Raw genomic sequence first — 16,622 nt, forward strand, 5'->3', positions numbered from 1 at the left:
AATTTAACCCATGTGTTTTGTAGATCATTTGAAAACGTGAATGAAAGGCACTCAGAGCTACTTTTTTAAATCAATAAGTGAGCCATGTTCGCCATCTGATAACAATGAGTAAAATCTAAAGTTGTAAAAATGTAGTTTGTGAATTTACATCAGCAAAGCGTTCAATTCTCTCGGAACCGACTTAGTTCACCAACATGGTTGCCGAGATATCTTGTGAAAACGATCCATGATTAAAGGACGACTCACCATCGCAAGTAATACCAAGCCATCCGGCCGCGCAATCACAACGGAAGCCATCAACAAGATCAACACACGTACCACCGTTCAAACAAGGATCCGGAGCACAGTCGTTGATAGCTATAAATCCACAAAATGGCCTTACATTTAAAGTTAGTTAAATAAAATTTCTCTCCTGTAAATGGGTTTAATGTGAACCGTCAAAATTATCCAAGACGTGATGTCACCTGCTCAAATTTAGTCCAGTCCTTTAATATATACGCTACTCGGACAATTAAAAAATCCTTTGGAAGATTTCTTTAAAAAAATATTATGAACCATGGTAGCATTAATGGAGGTTTGCGTGTACCAAAGCATGCGCAGCACAGCCACAAAAGGCTTAAAAAGAAGGATTCGTGCCTTCTCCGGTCATCACTTTGCGCCCTCAAAACTATGAAGCGCACACGGAACCACTAGCTCCGCAAGCGAGGTATCATGGCTATTAAAAAGCAGCAAAATACTTTTTTTCCCCTTAAAAGCCCTAAATAACCTTGAGAATTTCTAAACCAAAATATTATCTCATTCCACCTCATTCTAAGGTTCTACTGCTTCCAAAGAAAACCATGAGAACAAAAATTAACTGATCAATTGTATACTAAGAGCGGTATACGCAAAGTCGAAATCATATAGGGTGTGACTTCACATGTAAGAAAGAAAACAGGCTCGATTGATAAGTTATTTCTATTGACCCCCAGTTACTCGTTCAATAAATTTTTCCAAATGTCATTTTCAATTTGTCCATGTGTTATGTTCACCTGTTTCGCAAGAACTCCCTGAATAACCTTTTGCGCAGTCACAGCGATGACCTCCTGAAAGATTGACACAAGTAGCTCCATTTTTGCAGGGGTTGTTTGTGCATTCGTTGACATCTGCAAAACACGAATTAAATTTATGTCAACACTAAATAAAATTATTTCGTAGTAAATCTCAATTTTCATGATGAATTGAGGTCGCAGTGGTAAGTGAATTAGTGTACCAACAAACAAAAAAAATTGGCGTCACCATCGGATTTCAAACGTTTTGGTCATTTGTTAAAAGGCTCACTGCCTATGCTTTATTTCTGTTGTTTTCAATGCCTTTCAAGTAAAAACCCTACGAGAAAGACCATCTAGTTTTTCGGAAGAAGGATATTGGTAAGAGTCTGACTAAAAACCTATGAACAAAAATGCAGATAAGTGATCTACTTTAAGTAGACAGATTGCCTACTAAAAAAAAAACAACACAAGTCTAAGGGATATGTTACCATTTTCACAGTTGTTTCCATCGTATCCAGATTTACAATCACAGCGGTGACTTCCCTCAAGATTGACACAGGTGGCTCCGTTCTTGCACGGGCTGTTGGAGCACTCGTTGATATCTGCAATGTTTAAATAAAACGTTCCCTCTTTTCGGTTTCATTTAATTATTTTTGAAACTTATTATTATTTTGATTGCAGATGGATTACGGCGACTAAAATAGAAAAAAAGATAGAGAAAAAAACACCCCAGGAAAAAACCATATTTGCGTGTACTTAGGCACTCTGAACGTTATAATATGGGCCCAGTTTTCGTGCAGTTTTCCTGCGTATTCTACACAAATTTTCATTTGTGCGTGAAATTTGCACAAAGAACGTCATGTGAATAGCATTTAAAAAGATTCAAAATTTTAAACTTAGGCTCCCTGTGAAGCGTCTGAGTAACAAAAGAAATACAACCTTAGCTAAACAGACAGAAGTACTAGAAAACTTATAAACAATTTCTTACCATTTTCGCAGTTGTTTCCATCGTATCCAGATTTACAATCACAGCGATGACTTCCCTGAAGATTGACGCAGGTGGCTCCGTTCTTGCACGGGTTGTTGGAGCATTCGTTTATATCTGTAATATATAAATCAAACGTTTCTTCTTTTTGTTTTTCCCTAATCATTTTAAAATAGAAAAAAATAAAATGTATAAAGTGCTGTGAAATAGTTCCCTAAAGGATCGTTGCCAAATCAACGGATGTCAAATTACAGTTTCAATCCGACCTCATCTTTAAGTTGAAAAGTGGTAGCCACCAGCTAAGAAAACGTTTCAAAACAGCAGGCTCGGAAGACTAAGTTTCTGTTGTCATGGAAGATACGTTGTAAATAGTAAACAGATATTAAACGCCTCATATATCCATGTTGTGTTTTGCTTTCTCAAATTTGATGTCGCAGAAATGGGTTTCTGCCACAATTTGAACTTGGAACTAATCTATATGAAAAAATTGGACCCTTTTCTCCTTACCTTTGAACAATCCGTAAATAATACAGCAATAAAAACGACTACATCAACAACAACAACAACTACAACACCAATAACAACAACAACAACTACAGCAGAAACAAAAGAAAGTTAACAAAGGTAACGAGGACACTAGCAAATCAAAAAAACACCTTATTCAAATTGAATTTTACGTCAGTGTATTTGTCGTTTCCTTTGTTTCCAGATTTACAGTCACAGCGATTACTTTCTTGAAGATTCACATAGATGGTTCCATTGCTTCAGTGAGGCCGTCCACAAGGGCATAAAACAACATCAACAACAAAATACGATAAAAGTAAACACAGCAAAGTAGTGCAGTAGGAAACATTTCTTACCAGTCTCACAGTTATTCCCATTATATCCAGATTTACAATCACATCTATAGCTTCCCTGTAAATTTACACACGTTGCTCCGTTTTTACACGGACTGTTGGTGCACTCATTAATATCTGTAAGCAAACAAATCAAGTCAATCAATTTGCAGCTGTAGTCCGAGTTGAGTCAAGTTCCTTCTGTTCAACCAGGTAGAAGAGAGTCGTCCACCACGGTGCTTCGTTCAGTTAGATATTTTGATACATTTTTACAAATTTATTGGAGTCATAATCTTAATATTTTGATTGCAAATGGATTACAGCGACTAAAATGGAAAAAAATAGATAGGACAAATGCTAAATGAAACCCATATCCGCGTGTTCTTGGGCACCCCTAACGTTTTCATCTGGGCCCTGTCTTTGGGCGGCTTTCACAAGCATACAAGCGTAAAATTTCCTAAGTGAAAGGAATACGTGTTATCTGAAAACATTCCAAATTTCAACTCAGGCTTCCTGCGGAGCGCTAGAGTAACAAAAGAAATGCAAATTCTAATAAACAGACTGAGAACGAATTAAAAAAATGTAGGTGACATAACCATTTTCACAGTTGTTTCCATTGTATCCAGATTCACAATCACAGCGATGACTTCCTTGAAGATTGACGCAGGTGGCTCCGTTCTTGCACGGGTTGTTGGAACACTCATTTATATCTGTAAAGCATATATAAAGTGTTTCCTACGCCTTGATTTTTTTTACTATTGTGATTTATTTTGAAGGAGGGTAAATAGTTAGTAGTCTTTTTCTTATTTTTAACCAAGTGGTTGGAGTTACTAATCTAAATAATTTGATTTCATATGGATTACTGCGACTAAAATGGAAAAAATAGAACAAAAACGAAATGAAACCCATATCTTCGTGTATTTAGACACTCCTAACGTTAAAATCTGGGCGTAGTCCTTGCGCAGTTTTAACAATATTCTACGCGAATTTTCATATTGGCGTGAAATTTGCCAAAGGAAAGTCTTGTGAAAAAAGTCTGAGTAACAAAAGAAATACCATCCTGAATAAGGAATTCTAACCATTCTCACAGTTGTTTCCATTGTATCCAGATTTACAATCACAGCGGTAACTTCCCTGAATGTTGACGCAGGTGGCTCCGTTCTTGCACGGGCTGTTAGAGCACTCGTTTATATCTATATATATTTAAATAAAACGTTCCTTCTTTTCCGGTTTTATTCAATCAGTTTTAATCTTACTATTTTGATTACAGATGGATCACGGCGACTAAAATAGAAAAAAAGATTGAAAAAAAAAACACAAGAAAAACCCGTATGTGCGGGTAGGTAGGCACTCCTAACGTTATATCATGGGCCCAGTTTTCGTGCAGTTTTCCCACGTATTCTACGCAATTTTTCATAAGGTTGTGAAATTTGCAAAAAGAACGTTATGTGAAAAGCAATTAAAAAAGATTCAAAATTTTAAACTTAGGCTTCCTGTGAAGCGTCTGAACCTTAAATAAACAGACTGAAAAGTACTAGAAAACTTATAAACAATTTCTAACCATTTTCGCAGTTGTTTCCATTGTATCCAGATTTACAATCACAGCTGTAACTTCCCTGAAGGTTGACGCAGGTGGCTCCGTTCTTGCACGGATTGTTGGAGCATTCGTTTATATCTGTAATATATAAATCAAACAATTCTTCCTTTTGGTTTATTCTAATAATTTTGAAATAGGAGAAAATAAAATGTAGAATATGCTGTAAAAAATTATTGTCGAAATTATTATACCAATATTTTGTTTGTAAATGTATTGCAGCGACTAAAATGAAAAGCTAAAACGAAAAAACAAGATATAAACCCGCATCCATTCTACCTAGGTGCTTCTGACGTTAAAAAATCTGGGCCCAGGTCTTTTGCAGCTCTCCCCAACATTCTCCGCAAAATTTCATATACATTTAAGAAGGTCCAGTCCATTAATAGATCCGCTAATCAGACAACCAAGAAAACTTTCGAAAGATTTTCTTTTGGATGTTTTGAAAAAATATGTTTAGTATCTTGGTAGCATTTGGAAAGGTTTTTTGCGCTCTAAAACAATGAGCAACAAGGCCGCGAAAGGTTTGAAACGGAAGATTCGTGCCTTCTCCACTCATCACTTTGCGCCCACAAAACTGTAAACCTCATAATGAACGACCACTAACGCAAGCAAGGCGTTACCACCTTAAAAGCTAGCAAAATACATTGCTTTCTCTATATGTCTCACTCCGACCTCGCCTTAGGTTTTGTTGCTTCCTAAGAAAACTATGGGAACAAAATTGGATGAAAATTGATTAAGAACTTATGAATAAATGTGCGCATAAGTGAACTACTTTTACCTAGATGACCACCATAATGCTAAATTATTATAAAAAAGAAACATTTCTATAGAATATTTTACCATTCTCGCACTTGTTCCCATTATATCCAGATTTACAGTCACATCGATAGCTTCCCTGTAGATTTACACACGTTGCTCCGTTTTGACACGGACTGTTAGTGCACTCATTGATGTCTGCAAGGAAACAAATTAAGTCATTCAATTTGCAGCTGTAGTCCGAGTGGAGTAAAGTTCCTTCTGTTTAACTCTGTAAAACAGCGTCGTCCACGTTAGATATTAGTTAGATATTTTGATACATTTTTACAAATCTACTGGAGTTACTTATCTAAATAATTTTGATTGCAAATGAATTGCAGCTACTAAAATGAAAAATAAATATGAAAAACACGAGATGAAAGTCATGTCTGCCTGTACATAGGCGCTTTTAACGTTAAAATCTGGGCCCAGTCTTTGGGCGGCTTTCACAAGCACAAAAATAAATTCATATTGCGTGAAATTCTCTGAATGAAAGACTTGTGACTTGCGTTTGAGAACGTTCCAAATTTCAATTCAAGTTTGACGGATTGTTGGAGCATTCGTTTATATCTGCAATATATAATTTAAGCGTTTCCTTAACCTTGGTTAGTTTGACTATTGTGATTTATTTTGAAGAAGAGTAAATAGCTAGGATAATATTTTTCTTAGAATACATAGTTTAAAATAGTTTATTAGGTATAGATAAAAAGGGAAAACTTTTTTAAAGTTCTATAGAACTACACCTTGATCGCACTGGGCTCCAGAATAACCAGGTTTACAAGTACATTGATAACCTTCCTCGACATTGCTGCAGGTAGCTCCATTCTTGCATGGATTTTGTGCACAATAATCTCTAGCTGAAAATAAAATGTGTCATTTTTCACGGCTGTTGTTCTTGTTCAAATGACATGAGTTGTAAATGGAATAGAGTGAAAACTTACAAATATTCAATTCTTATCATAGGCACTTGTATAGAGCACAACGCTAGGCGAAACATGTCGAAAAGAGCTTTAAAAACTTTGTAAAAACGAACCAGTGAAGTTTCTATAAGCGTAATTGAGGGGTTTCTCGAATGATTTTAGATAGGTAACGAGACTCAGTTTGCAATTTGTAGTTTTGCAATCGCAATGGATATAAGAATTAAGTTTTCCCCTCCATTTCCCCCTCCAAAAACAACCTTGTTGTTACAGCATAAATAACAGCTTTTGACATCCAAATGCAAACAATTAAGAGAGGGTCACACTTCCGTAGAGCCATTAAGCAATTAGTAAGATGTGAACTCCCATCTGTAAGACTGTACCTGAACACCCATACACCTCTACCCTCATTGATATGTGACTTTTCCAGGAGACCGGGCGGAACCGGATAAAACGTGTCAGTTTTGGTGGATTCAGTGAATGATACACGACAGAACTTCGGTCTTTGTTTGCAACAAACTCCTATAAGAAAAATCCAGGAGAAAGAAAAGCATCACTTATAACTAAGAGGGCATGCTGGAGTAAGAAGTTCTCTGCTTCAAATATGACGGTTGATTCACAGCATAGCTGCAGGCAAATTTCAGATTCGAGATGATTGCAAGAACCAGATTGCTGAAGAATCAGCTGAAAGCAAACTAACTCGTGTAAACCATAATTCCGAGATTTTTTTGTATGAACTGAAACAGAACAGGAACAGAACTGGTCTGAAAGCTCATTTATAAGCAAGAAGATTTCTAACAAACTCGCCAAACTCGCTACCACTAATCCTCATCAATCATTTACAATTTGACTGAAAAATATAATACAAAAAAATTCTCGGTGACAGATAGGCCCTGTTCATATATCACTTAACCAAAATAAAAAATGATTACGTTTTTGCGATGTGTTTCTATGTATGCAGTTTTGTTTCACCTTCGCTACACTCTGCCCTGCCTCTATGTAGTAAGTAAAGGTAGCTCCATCATCACTGTACTGTAGCTTGTATTTCGTCACCCACTGGTCATGGTTGGATCTTCCTTGAGTTGCGACAGCCGTCACTTTGAGCAACGCACCTAGATCAATTTGAAGCCATTGATTGGCATTATTGCGTTTAGCTGACCAGCCTCCTTGCTTCCCTGGAGGCGGTAAGTAGTGAAGTCTTCCCTGAATGGCGGCATGGTTGGGGTCCCATTCCGAGGAGGCTTTCACTTGTCCATTGGGAATTGCATAACTTGCCATGCCAAGAGCTTCTCCACAAGCTAATTAGCATTGAGCCAAAAAACAAACAAACACACAAGCAAATGAGAAAGGAAATAGCTTATGCTAAAAATATGTGCTAATAATAGAAACTGTAAACTCCTTTTTGTAAAACTGTACCTGAACACCCATACACCTCTACCCTCATTGATATGTGGCTTTTCCAGGCGACCGGGCGGAACCGGATGAAACGTGTCACTTTTGGTGGATTTAGTGAATGATACACAATGGTACTCCGGTCTTTGTTTGCAGCAAACTCCTATAAGAAAAATCCAGGAAAAAGAAAAACACCACTTATAACTAAGAGGGTAAGCTGGAGTAAGGAGTCCTTTGCTTCAAATATGAAGGTTTATTCACAGCATGGCTGCGGGCAAATTTCAGATTCGAGACGATTGCAAGAACCAGATGATTGAAGAACCAGCGAAAACCAAACTTACCCGTGGAAACCATAATTCCGAGTTTTTTTTTCATATGATAAGGCTCTGCCTATGTTGAGCAAACACCAGAACTGGTCTGAAAGCTCTTTTATAAGCAAGATGATTTCTAACAAACTCGCCAATCTCGTTACCACTAATCCGCATCAATCATTTACAATTTGACTGAAAGGTATAATTCAACAAAATTCTCGGTGACAGATAGGCCCTGTTCATACATCATTCAGCTAAAATAAAAATTGATTACGTTTTTGCGATGTGTTTCTATGTATGCAGTTTTGTTTCACCTTCGCTACACTCTGCCCTGCCTCTATGTAGTAAGTAAAGGTAGCACCATCATCACTGTACTGTAGCTTGTATTTCGTCACCCACTGGTCAAGGTTGGATCTTCCTTGAGTTGCGACAGCCGTCACTTTGAGCAACGCACCTAGATCAATTTGAAGCCATTGATTGGCATTATTGTGTTTAGCTGACCAGCCTCCTTGCTTCCCTGGAGGTGGTAAGTAGTGAAGTCTTCCCTGAATGGCGGCATGGTTGGGGTCCCATTCCGAGGAGGCTTTCACTTGTCCATTGGGAATTGCATAACTTGCCATGCCAAGAGCTTCTCCACAAGCTAATTAGCATTAAGCCAAAAAAAACAAACAAACAAACACACAAGCAAATGAGAAAGGAAATAGCTTATGCTAAAAATATGTGTTAGTAATAGAAAATGTAAACTCCTTTCTGTAAAACTGTACCTGAACACCCATACACCTCTACCCTCATTGATATGTGGCTTTTCCAGGCGACCGGGCGGAATCGAATAAAATGTGTCGTTTTTGGCGGATTAAGTGAATGATACACAACAGTATTCCGGTCTTTGTTTGCAACAAATTCCTATATATAAAAAATACAGGAAAAGGAAATACATAACTTTACACTAAGAAGACATGATGACAACAAAATTCTTGGTAGGCAGTTAGGCTCTGTTCAAATAAAATTCGACCAAAATAAAGAAAGGATTAAGTTTGTGTGATTTATTTCTATACATGCAGTTTGTGTCACCTTGGCTACATTCTGCCCTGCCTCCATGTAGTAAGTAAAGGTAGCACCGTTATCACTGTATTGCAACTTGTATTTCGTCACCCACTGGTTATAGTTGGATCTTCCTTGAGTTGCGACAGCCGTCACTCTGAACAACGCACCCAGATCAATTTGAAGCCATTGATTGGCTTTATTATATTTAGCTGACCAGCCTCCTTGCTTCCCTGGAGGTGGTAAGTAGTGAAGTCTTCCCTGAATGGCGGCATGGTTGGGGTCCCATTCCGAGGAGGCTTTCACTTGTCCGTTGGGAATTGCATAACTTGCCATGCCAAGAGCTTTTTCACAAGCTTATTAGAATTAAGCCAAAAAAACAAAAACAGAAAAAAGGCAACCAAACAAATGAATAGATGAGTAAAGATGAATAAATATGAAAAGAAAGGAAAAGAAATAACTAACGTGAAACATATTCTCAATAATAGAAAGCAGTCACCCTCTTGTAGCACAGTGACACTGTATTAAGAGAAAAGCTAGTAAAGTTCTGCAGATGAATCTTTTTCAGATATTATCTTTTCCCACTTCAGTGCCTTTTACCATGTCTAAAAAAACTTTAGGAAATCAACTCACGATATAAATGAGTGGAAAACGTGCTTAAAATGAGATGAGCCGAAAAAAAGACATTTTTCTTATACTACCAAACCCTTTCTGGAGATGTGACAGGCCTTCAACTGCTCTGCATCTTATCGCGACTAAAAACAATAAATTTAATGCCCCTAACCTGGTTTGGTTAGACTTAAGATTTTTTTCTTAAAGTTACTGCGTAGGATAGATGAAAATCAACACTCAAGCTCAGGATGCCTTGCTTCAAGTGTTGAGTGCTATCTTCACATTCTTCGCTAACTGTCGATAATGTCTTGCATTATTTCTCTTGGAAAGCCAATTTGTATTATTTTCATCGATCGTGAACGATTTATGAGACTTTGAATTTAATCTGTTTAGAAATAAAATGTTAAATAAGAATTAAATTTCCTTATTTTCATAAAAAATGTACTACACCATGGAAAGTCTGTCCGTATGGTACTTTACGCACTCGTAGGTTTGTAGCAGAAGTCTCATTCGTTTGATTTTCGAAATCAACTCGTGCTTAAATATCACACGGACAGCCTATCCATGAAGTATTCCATATTTACGCCACATGTACTTTGCATCATGCATTTACCGGAGGGCTTATTACATGTACATATCACAGTACCTGAGCAACCATACAACTCGACTCTCATTGAGATATGCCCCGACCAAGTCACTGGTCGAAAACGGATATAACGAGCCGTAACTGGTGCGTTAAGGAAATGATAGACAACTGTATTCCGGTCCGTGTTTCCAGAAAAAACCTAAAAGAGAAGGATCGGAAGAGCATCTCTTCATTTAAAACTAAATAGCGACAAATACAGGGACTGAGAGTGCTGTTGAACTATTCGCGGAAACGAAGTTGTGCAGCAGGTTAGGGGTAGGAATGATGATCATTCAAGGAAAACAGCGAAAATATAAAGGTTAAAAGCGGAGGATAAATTCGTAAGAGTAAGAGAGAAACTAAAGCAACCCTATGAATCAACTTGAATGTCTTATTCTTTTTTACCATGTCTGCAGTTTGTCCAGGTTCTTTGTAGTAGGTGAAGGTGGCACCATCATTACTGTATTGCAGCTTGTACTTCGTTACCCATTGGTCATAGTTGTATCTTCCTTGAGTTGCGACACCCGTTACTTTGATGAACGCACTTCCCAGATCAACTTGTAGCCACTGATTTATATTGTTATGGCGTGCTGACCATGCTCCTTGTTTGCCGCGAGGTGGTTTGTAATGGAGTCGTCCTTGAATGGCGGCATGGTTGGAGTCCCATTCCGAAGATGCTCGCACTTTTCCGTTGGGTATTCCATAATTTTCCATCCCAAGTGCCTTCTGACAATCTAAAATGTTTAAATGCGATTAAACTCAATTGTCCTGGAAATTCGATGATTTTGAGTTTTACCATACACTCATCCGTGGCAAATACTCTGCAGCAACAAAATGAAGGTCTAATTTGAAATCAAATGTTGCGCGGGAATAGCTTTTTTTTTTTTTACCTGAGAGAGGAATTCTTATGGAGATCTCACTCGGTCCTTTGTATCTAGGGTGCTGATCCTGTGTGACCCATGGGGGCTTATTTGCATCCGGGGTGCCAATCAGAGCATAAGATCCTCGGAATTCCACCAGGATAGGATCAATAGCACCAACCCTTCTGAGAGAGTCTAAAGCTACTCCAACGTGCGAGGCGGCCGAATCCTGCACGGCGACCAGGACTATTTTACTGAAAAGAAATGCAAAAACACGCAATGACTGAAAAACAAAGAATAAGTACGAAAACGCTGTTTTTCAGCCCAGAATTTTGGTAAAATATGTTTGCATCAGAGAGGTTTGAATACTAAACAAGAAATATCACATGGCTTAAGGATAGCACACTAATGTTTGATAAATGTATGGGATTTAAAAGATGTTAAAGCTGTTATTGTCGGCTTTCAAGTTACAGCGATAGCTAATATCAAAAATAATAAAACTAAACAAAACTAAACTTAAGCCTAAAAACCGCTTACTCTTCTCCCTGGGCGTTGAGAAAATCCTTTAGACGAGTGCCCGCTGACCCATCTCCATGAGTATCAAAGGCTTCTGATTTAAGCACTCTACCTGCATAAAGATAAAAGAAACTGGCATCATTCCTGTCGCAAAGGAACAGGTACATGCAGTGGAGAAAAGTGAAAATTAACAGAAAAATGATAAGTCAACTTTTTTATTCTATGAGTTATTTCATCCTGATTAATCATTGCCACTTTATCACATTCATTTTGAAACCGCACAATCTAATCACCTCAATCCCCGAGTCTGGCCAATGCCAAAGCATAGTTTTAACAACAAAAATTACGAACTTTGTCATAAAATCTAAATATATCTAGTATGTCTATACTAATATATCTAGATTATAACTATCCAAGCTCTTTTTTCGTTTTAATGTAGTGGTTTTTACCTGTTTTCCGTTCCACAATAACAACGTTATGTCCTCTACGATGAAGGGAGTGGTCCTTTCCATCAACTTTAATGTAAGCGATTCCACACGTGTCTGGTTTTTTATTTGGATCATTGCAACCTTCGCTGCGGATATCGATATCTACAAAAGGATCTGTAAACAAACCGACAAGAGTAGGTCACTCGTTAGCAACGAGGGCTACTCTAAGTCTTTCTTAGGTTGGGAAGAGTAAGATAAACCTGCACCAGTCACAAACAAACCATGTCTGACGAAACAAAATAGCTCTCAATGGAAAAAAAATCAGTTACACCAATTTAAACGTTCCTATAGAACTGATGAACGACAAGTTCTGATATTTAATGATACATATTTTTCTTACGATAGGGTTCCAAAGGTCTTTTTACTTTCTTTTATTTGTAAATAACACATTTAAAATACAGAGCAATCTCTTATCTGTCAATAACACATTTAAAATACAGAGCTTAGGGCGGACTGAGAAGGGTACACAGCTTGTCCATGGCGCTCTTTGTACATCGTGCAGCTGTGACAATCGGCTGAAGCATTCATCGAGAAATTGAGAGAATTGTTTAATGTCGTTCTTCAAGAAACAAAGAAAAGACAGCTCTCCTTAACTTCGCAATAGTAGGGAGTTTATGAGCAATCCTCGCATCATTCCATGAAAAGCTCTTTCTATCTCCCGTACAAATATATCGCACAGGTTACTTTTTATTTCACTGGATAAAACTTATCAAATATATGTATAACGTACTCTTCGTGAGTGGAACAGTGGTGGAGATCACACTTGGTCCTTTGCCACCTTTGCTCTGTACTTGTTGAACATACGATGGCTTCTTCTCCCTCGAGTATCCAACAAGAGCATATGAACCTCTGTGGTCGAGAAAGCTCAGATCGTAGCCCCCAATTCTCTTCAGAGCATCAAAACCTGGTTTAAGATATCTTGAGCCCTCGTCTTGGACTGCAATCAGGATTATTTTGCTGAAATGGAAAAATAAATTGTGGAAATGTAGCAAAAATTTCACACGGCAAAGGTGAGCGCGTCAGTGAAATTGTATAGTATCAATGAGGTAATCCAGAGTTTCACACTCACTGTGAAGCATTCAAATAATAGAAAATGAAAACTTTGACTTAAAAAGGATTTGAAGTAGCTTTCTAGTCCTTTTATTACTTTGCCACTAAGATTAACATTTTCATTGATCGGGTAATCTGGTCAAGGACTATTTTCTCATTAAAGCAGTGGCAACTCAAGGTCGGTTTCCTTGTTCATCTGCCTTGTTATGTTCAAATCTTGCGCCAAATGAAAGTTGTGTGTTGCACCAATTTTTTTAAGATTGGTTGTGCTTGCCTGCGTCTGACATCTGAGGTAAATGCTTATCAGCCTTTCAAGCCAACATTTAGGCCCGATATCTTTCAATTTCTGCCTAATGTCAGGAGCCCATTACTCCTGCTAATGTATAATGGATGAGATTTTAGGACCCCTTGTTTATATTTGTGACCCTCCACGGGATTTCAGGGAATAAGGTGAACACACGCTCACGGTACACTAGCACGCTAAAACAAAAGAGCGAGCTTTCAACACGTTAGCTGCGTGTAAGTTGCTTGCCTCATTAACTTCGCAGCCATTGTCTTGCTTCGCACGGTAGAAACAAAGGAACGTGTTAAAATATTGCTCGCAACTTTGCACGATATAACACGGTGACCGTACCAATTTTAGAACATGCTTCTTAAAGTTAAACTTGCTTTCGATTTGTGCAAGAAGTATGTCCTAAGCTTTAAGGCTTTTTAGCTCACCGATGCGCCCGGCCGATATACGATACTCAGGATCCAGTGCAACTAATTCGCCAAACGTAAAGGAATATCTCGACTTGTTGTCCATCAAGCTTCGTTTTGCGCGGGCTAACTAGCGGTTCTTTATTTAAGAAATGCCGGTTTACTTAGAGTGATGAACAGCGACCGCTTAGGGGACAAGGAGTCGGATATCTGTTGCGGAGCAACTTCAGAATACCCCGCAACTCATTTACATGTCATTGAATAAGAATAGCGTCTATTGTGTTATGCCTCGATCTTCAAAGCCTCCCGACACATGTAAGTGAGGCGGAAATGAGTTGCGGGGTATTCTGAAGTTTAGCCTCTGTTGCGAAATGATTCACAAAGATCCGGTACTGGGCTTATTAACTTCGTGAAGCGAAAAGGATTTACATATTACAAGGTAAGAATTAAGTTATAAAAAAGTAATTCATGTGTTCAAACTGAGCTCCTCTGGACCTTGTGAAACACTTCGTGCTCACTGAATTCCCGGTGAAAATCCTTGGGGAAAGAGCCGTGATTTGCCGTGAATGTTTCCTTTTTTATCACAACTTTCGGAGAGGACAGAAGGTCTTCATTTTCTCCTATATTTTTTAAGTAATACACTGTACAAACACCATTCCCACAATAATTTACTAAGAAGCTGACAAACACAAGTAACAAAGTAAGCTGGGTTATACAAGGCAAGCTAGCGTATTAAGGAACAAAGGAACCTATCGTGTTAAAAAAGAAAATCTAGCGTGTTAGAGAAACAGAGCTCTACCGTGTTAGCCCGATATAACAAAGGCTACAACATGCTTTCTAAAATCAATTGTTTTTATGCGCATATTTGCATGGTAAGCGTGTCATGCCATTAGCGTGCGAGCGTGTCATAACGTGCTTTGTGCGTGCGTTCACCTTATTCCCTGAAATCCCGTAGAGGGTCACATTAATGATAATAGATTCTGCGTAAAATTTCAAGATCTGGCCCATGTTAAATATCATTTTTAAAGGCAAAAAGATGAAAGTTTGTAGGACGAGCTAGTGCCAAGAGGATATCAACTGATATTCTCTTGCTGGTACTTACTCTCCAGCGATGCCGTTAAGAAAGTCTTTCATCTGGTTTGTAGCGGCAGTACTTCCATGAGTATCGAAACTGACGGAGTGTTCCACATTTCCTGCATTGAACATTGTTTTTTTTTTGGTATTTAAGGGGGTAAAAGACAAAAAGGATTCTATTTCATACGTATATGGTGCTTTTTTGTATTGCTGTGCAATAATGTCTATTTTCGATTATTTTTTCTCATTTGACTCGCTGCAAAAAATCAGTTCTTCTAACTACTCATTTGTAGTCGATTTCTTTTTTCCAAATTTCAAATTTTCGATGTTATTTGCACTTAAAAAACACTATTTAAGTCCTTTACCTGTTACAGCATTCACGACAACAACATTATGCCCTCTCTTTTGTTTGGAGTGTTCATTCCCATTCACCTTAATGTATGCTCTGCCGCATGTATTTGGCGTTCTTCCCGGATCATTGCAGCCTTCGCTACGGATGTCTATTCTTATAGAAGAAACTGTCAAACAACAAGAAAACAGACGATGAAACAATTCAAATATCTCTTTGCATCGGTAAAGGTAGAAGCGGTGAACTTTCTCCGAGTGACGGGTTATTCTAACAATAATTTACTTCGTCTCAGTTTTGCGCCAATTGGAGTACTACATGGGATAAGTGGAACAAAGCTGAATGAATTGAATGCTGCGTAAACGTGTTTGAGTGAAGAGGGCCCTTGCCCAGTCATATTTTGTTCTGTGACTCTAAAGAATGGGGCTTAGAACTTGTATTAACGACTTTTTGATTGAGAAACTCAGTCATGGCATTGTTGAAAATGTTAAAGAAAGTTTGTTAAACAATGTGCGTTTAAGTAAAGTTACCGTCTGGTACAGCTCTACGCCCTCGCGAAAGAATGCCTGAAATAGATAAGAAAAGAATCAAACCAGATGGATTTTAAATGTAATTAGCAACCATTTACCGAAATTGAGGTAACTAGCGGTGGATATTTACCTCGCCGCTTCTAGATAAATATTCGTTTCAGTGAAGACCAAAACAGTGATATAGTATAGCACACCAAGATGGTTTTTACTCATTTATTCCTGCAACAATAAAAATATTTTCGAGCGCAAATTCTGCGCTTGTTGCTCTTGATTTTCGTTTGACTTTTGTGTTGACTCTTGAAATTTCTCCCCTAGATAACTTAAAACGATTACAAAAGAACAAAAATCTACACATTCACGAATTTCCGCGTCTTTCAAAATTCCCTATTGTAAATTAAAGTATACAACAGAATGGGCGAAAAACGTTAATTATAACAATATAACAACTTGTCTTACGAGGTTTCAAGAAAGAACGCCCGGTAGTGGGTGGTTTTCCTACAAATTAAGAAAAAACGAATTTACAGGATGAACACTCGATTGAATTCCTTTTAAAGGGAAAAAATTAAGCATCATAAACCTGAATTAGTTAGATGCACTGCAGGTAAACTTATTTTAACAACTACTTCTTAGGTAGGAAAGATTTCCGCATAACTCCATCTTATTCTTAAACAAAAAGTTCGTCCTTAAGGCAAACAAATTTATTCCCCATGGTGTTTTTATTCAAGAAAACTCCAAATGTAGCTGGGGTAGGGCTATATGGAAATCTTGCCCTTAAATATCAACTTTACATTTTACGTAACAAATACCAAATAATTATTTAAAAAAAAATAGTAAAGAGTAGATTATTTAGAGCGGAGAGTAGGACAAGATTTCCGTATAACGCTGTACTGATCTTTAACTAAGGCAATCCATTGTTCACG

General features: G+C 37.8%; 1 protein-coding gene across 4 annotated transcripts in view; it reads right to left on the reverse strand.

The window, feature by feature from the left end:
* The window catches only part of LOC113686086 (uncharacterized), a 29,378-nt gene that overhangs the window by 11,072 nt on the left and 1,684 nt on the right, over positions 1–16,622 (reverse strand). Inside the window, exons 3-28 of one of the 4 annotated variants that reach the window (XM_089205466.1) lie at positions 16,159–16,197; positions 15,703–15,738; positions 15,192–15,344; positions 14,855–14,945; positions 12,734–12,960; positions 11,965–12,117; positions 11,537–11,627; positions 11,030–11,253; positions 10,545–10,873; positions 10,161–10,299; positions 8,933–9,258; positions 8,626–8,764; positions 8,176–8,501; positions 7,575–7,713; positions 7,131–7,456; positions 6,542–6,680; positions 5,985–6,098; positions 5,287–5,400; positions 4,414–4,527; positions 3,932–4,045; positions 3,449–3,562; positions 2,877–2,990; positions 2,020–2,133; positions 1,520–1,633; positions 1,032–1,145; positions 247–357 (exon numbers count right to left, since the gene is read on the reverse strand). In XM_089205466.1, the coding sequence (XP_089061592.1) occupies positions 247–357; positions 1,032–1,145; positions 1,520–1,633; positions 2,020–2,133; positions 2,877–2,990; positions 3,449–3,562; positions 3,932–4,045; positions 4,414–4,527; positions 5,287–5,400; positions 5,985–6,098; positions 6,542–6,680; positions 7,131–7,456; positions 7,575–7,713; positions 8,176–8,501; positions 8,626–8,764; positions 8,933–9,258; positions 10,161–10,299; positions 10,545–10,873; positions 11,030–11,253; positions 11,537–11,627; positions 11,965–12,117; positions 12,734–12,960; positions 14,855–14,945; positions 15,192–15,344; positions 15,703–15,738; positions 16,159–16,197 (4,014 nt within the window). The remainder of the gene's footprint in view (positions 1–246; positions 358–1,031; positions 1,146–1,519; positions 1,634–2,019; positions 2,134–2,876; positions 2,991–3,448; positions 3,563–3,931; positions 4,046–4,413; positions 4,528–5,286; positions 5,401–5,984; positions 6,099–6,541; positions 6,681–7,130; positions 7,457–7,574; positions 7,714–8,175; positions 8,502–8,625; positions 8,765–8,932; positions 9,259–10,160; positions 10,300–10,544; positions 10,874–11,029; positions 11,254–11,536; positions 11,628–11,964; positions 12,118–12,733; positions 12,961–14,854; positions 14,946–15,191; positions 15,345–15,702; positions 15,739–16,158; positions 16,198–16,622) is intronic. The other 3 variants (XM_089205467.1, XM_089205464.1, XM_089205465.1) reach the window with 3 other exon arrangements.

Source organism: Pocillopora damicornis, chromosome 4, assembly GCF_964200805.1.
Source record: "Pocillopora damicornis chromosome 4, jaPocDami1.2, whole genome shotgun sequence".
In the NCBI taxonomy this organism is placed as follows: Eukaryota; Metazoa; Cnidaria; class Anthozoa; order Scleractinia; family Pocilloporidae; genus Pocillopora; species Pocillopora damicornis.